The sequence below is a fragment of the Panthera uncia genome, chromosome D2, assembly GCF_023721935.1.
Source record: "Panthera uncia isolate 11264 chromosome D2, Puncia_PCG_1.0, whole genome shotgun sequence".
NCBI lineage: Eukaryota > Metazoa > Chordata > Mammalia > Carnivora > Felidae > Panthera > Panthera uncia.
In genome coordinates this window covers 54,024,553-54,028,451 of record NC_064818.1, presented here as the reverse complement: position 1 = coordinate 54,028,451, position 3,899 = coordinate 54,024,553, and the positions used below count along the sequence as shown (strand labels likewise).

Sequence of the window (3,899 nt, the reverse complement as noted above, 5' to 3'; positions counted from 1 at the left end):
AAAGATTTTATTTTGGGGGGGGGCGTCTGGGTGGTTCAGTCGGTTAAGTGTCCGACTTCGGCTCAAGTCATGATCTTGCAGTTCGTGAGTTTGAGCCCCACGTCAGGCTCTGTGCTGATGGCTGAGCCTGGAGCCTGCTTCCGATTCTGTGTCTCCCTCTCACTCTGTTCTCCCCACTCCCCCGCCCCCCGATTTGCTCACTGTCTCTCTCTCTCAAAAATAAACATTAAAAAAAAGTAAAAAAAAAAAAAAAAAGATTTTATTTTTTTTTAAGTGATCTCTACATCCAAGGTGGGTCTTGAATTTACAACTCTGAGATCGAAAGTCACATGCTTCACCAACTGAGCCAGCCAGGCACCCCCCATTGTCTTTTTATATATTTCTTTCTTACTAATTTGAAGGAGTTGTTTATGTATTAGTGATATCACTTGGTCATATCTTGCAAGTTTCTCTCTCAGTCTATTCATTTTTTTTCTGGCTTTGTTTATGGTATTTTAAATGTTCGTGTGGTTGAATACATCAATTTTCTCTTCATGGCTTCTCAGGTTATTTTGAATGTTTACTTATTTTGAGAGAGAGAGACAGTGTGTGTATGTGAGCAGGGGAGGGGCAGAGAGAGAAAGGCAGAGGGAACCCGATGCAGGGCTTGATCCCATGAACCATGAGATCATGACCTGAGCCAAAATCAAGAGTCGGATGCCTAACCGACTGAGCCACCCAGGGGCCCCATATGGCTTCTCAGTTTCCTGTCTTTCTTAAAAGGGCCAAACTTATCCTGAGGTTAAACAAATGTTATCTTTTTTTTCCTATTTTAATAGTTCTATTTTTTGTATTTGTGTATTAATTACTGTGAAATTTATTGTTGCTTATAGTGTGAGGCGAGGTTCTAACTTTATTTTATTCTACGTGGAGAGGCACTCCATCTTCCACCTTTTTCAGAGAGTATATTAATTACCACAACCTTTTTGGCCAAGTGATCTGGCTATAGCTACTTAAATTTAAAATGCACATACCCTTTTAGAAAAAAAAAATCAATGAAACCAGAGGTTTTTTTAAAAAGTAGGCAAGTTGAGGGGCGCCTGGGTGGCGCAGTCGGTTAAGCGTCCGACTTCAGCCAGGTCACGATCTTGCGGTCCGTGAGTTCGAGCCCCGCGTCAGGCTCTGGGCTGATGGCTCGGAGCCTGGAGCCTGTTTCCGATTCTGTGTCTCCCTCTCTCTCTGACCCTCCCCCGTTCATGCTCTGTCTCTCTCTGTCCCAAAAATAAAATAAAAAACGTTGAAAAAAAATTAAAAAAAAAAAAAAAAAGTAGGCAAGTTGACACACTCAGACTAATGAAGAGAGAAGATTCAAATAAAACAAGAAATTTAAGAAGAAATATTACAACAGATGTTACAGAAATAAAAAGAATCATAAGAGACTACTCCAAACAATTATAAACCAAATATACAACAAAGTGGGTAGCCTAGAAGCAATAGATAAATTCCTAGATATGTACAAGCCACCAAGACTGAATCATGAAGAAATAGAAAGTCTGAACAGATTGCTTCACTGGTAAATTCTACCAAACATCTAAAGAAGAATTAATGCCAATTCCAAACTCCTCTAAAAAATTGAAGAAGAGGGAACATTTCCAAACTCCTTCTATGAGGCTAGCATTACCCTGATACCCAAGCCAGACAAAAACATCGTAAGAAAATAAAACTATAAACCAATATCACTGATTAATGTAAATGTAAAAATCCCCAACAAAATACTAGCAAACTGGGGCACCTGGGTGGCTCAGTTGGTTAAACGCCCAACTTCAGTTCAGGTCACGATCTCGCGGTCCGTGAGTTCAAGCCCCGCGTTGGGCTCTGGGCCGATGGCTCAGAGCCTGGAGCCTGCTTCCGATTCTGTGTCTCCCTCTCTCTCTGCCCCTCCCCCGTTCATGCTCTGTCTCTCTCTGTCCAAAAATAAATAAAACGTTAAAAAAAAATTAAAAAAAAAAACAACAAAATACTAGCAAACTGAATCCAACAGCACATTAAAAGGATCATACGTGGGGTATGTGGGTGAGACTGGTTGGTTAAGTGTCTGACTCTTTTTTTTTTTTTTTTTTTAATTTTTTTAACGTTTATTTATTTTTGAGACAGAGAGAGACAGAGCATTAATGGGGGAGGGTCAGAGAGAGGGAGACACAGAATCCGAAACAGGCTCCAGGCTCTGAGCTGTCAGCACAGAGCCCGACGCGGGGCTCGAACTCACGGACTGCGAGATCATGACCTGAGCCGAAGTCAGCCGCTTAACCGACTGAGCCACCAGGCGCCCCTTAAGTGTCTGACTCTTGATTTCATCTCAGGTAATGATCTCATGGTTCAGAGATCGAGCCCTGCATCAGGCTCTGTGCTGACAGTTCGGACCCTGCTTGGGATTCTCTCTCTCCCTCTCTCTTTCCCCTCCCCTGCTTACACTTTCTCTCTCTCTCTCTCTCAAAATAACTAAACAAATAAAAGGATCATACACCATGACCAAGTGAAATTCATCCCTGAGATGTAAGGATGATTTAACACATGAAAATCAATTGATGTGATGCATCACATTAATAAGATAAGGGATAAAAAGCATATGATCCTCTCAATAGTTGCAGAAAAAAGCATTTAACAAAATTCCACATCCTTTCATGATAAGAACTCTCGACAAATTAGGAATGGAAGGAAAGTGCTTTAACATAATGAAGGCCGTATATGAAAACTCCACATACTCCATCATACTCAACTGTGAAAAACTGAAAGCTTTTCTTCTAAGATCAAGGGCAAGGCAAAGATGCCCGTTTTGGCCACCTCTTTTTAACATAATACTGTAAGTTGTAACAGAGCAATTAGGCAAGGAAAGGGAAATAAAGGCACCCAATCACAAAAGACCACAAAGAGTTGACTCAATCTTGAGAAAGAAGAACAAAGCTGGAGGCATCACACTTTCTGATGCAAAATACATTACAAAACTACAGTAATCAGCCCTCAGTCGCTACGGAGGCGGGGAACAAGGGGCAAAGATGGTTTACATCTCGAATGGACAAGTGTTGGACAGCCGGAGTCAGTCCCCATGGAGGTTATCTTTGATAACAGATTTCTTTTGGGGAATAGCTGAGTTCGTGGTTTTGTTTTTCAAGACTCTGCTTCAGCAAGATGTGAAAAAGAGAAGAGGCTACGGAAACTCCTCTGATTCCAGATATGATGATGGAAGAGGGCCACCAGGAAACCCTCCCAGAAGAATGGGTCGAATTAATCATCTGCGTGGCCCTAGTCCTCCTCCAATGGCTGGTGGATGAGGAAGGTAAATGTCTGCTCTAAGAAGCAGACAACTGGACATGCACATTCATAGAAGAAGGAAACCATCAAGAGGTAGAGGACTGACCGTGCTGGACAAGCAAATGAATGTGTATGTCTAAACGAGAATTGCTCTGTGTCCTCACAGACGGATGAGGTCGTGCTGGGAATTCCCTCCCCAGGGATCTGGCATGACTGACATGCAGTTCTATAAATGCACATGTTTGTCTCATTCTTTTTTGTATAGTTTATGAAAGTATTAATATAGTTTTAATAAGTAAATATTTTTAGGTTACAAAACTTGACTTGTCATCTTTGTATAATTAAAAAACTCCAAATTTGAAGAAAAAAAAAAAAAACTACAGTAATCAAAACATTATACTACTGGCACAAAGACAGTCATACAGACCAATGGACTAGGATAGAAAGCCCAGAAATAAATCAATGCATATACAGTCAATTGATCTTTGACAGGGATGGCTAGAATACACAATGGGGAAAGGACAGTGTCTTCAGCAAGTGGTTTTGGAAATACTGGATGTCCACATGCAAAAGAATGAAATTAAACCTTTATGCCATATTCAAAATTAAGA

General features: G+C 40.9%; 1 protein-coding gene across 1 annotated transcript; it reads left to right on the top strand.

Annotated features, from left to right (window-relative positions):
• The first annotated feature begins 2,995 nt into the window (after positions 1-2,995).
• Positions 2,996-3,538, top strand: LOC125933416 (selenoprotein K-like). The gene has a single exon (XM_049646464.1). It carries the CDS (start codon positions 3,033-3,035, stop codon positions 3,315-3,317), a length of 285 nt encoding a protein of 94 aa, XP_049502421.1. The 5' UTR covers positions 2,996-3,032; the 3' UTR covers positions 3,318-3,538.
• Positions 3,539-3,899: the final 361 nt, after the last annotated feature.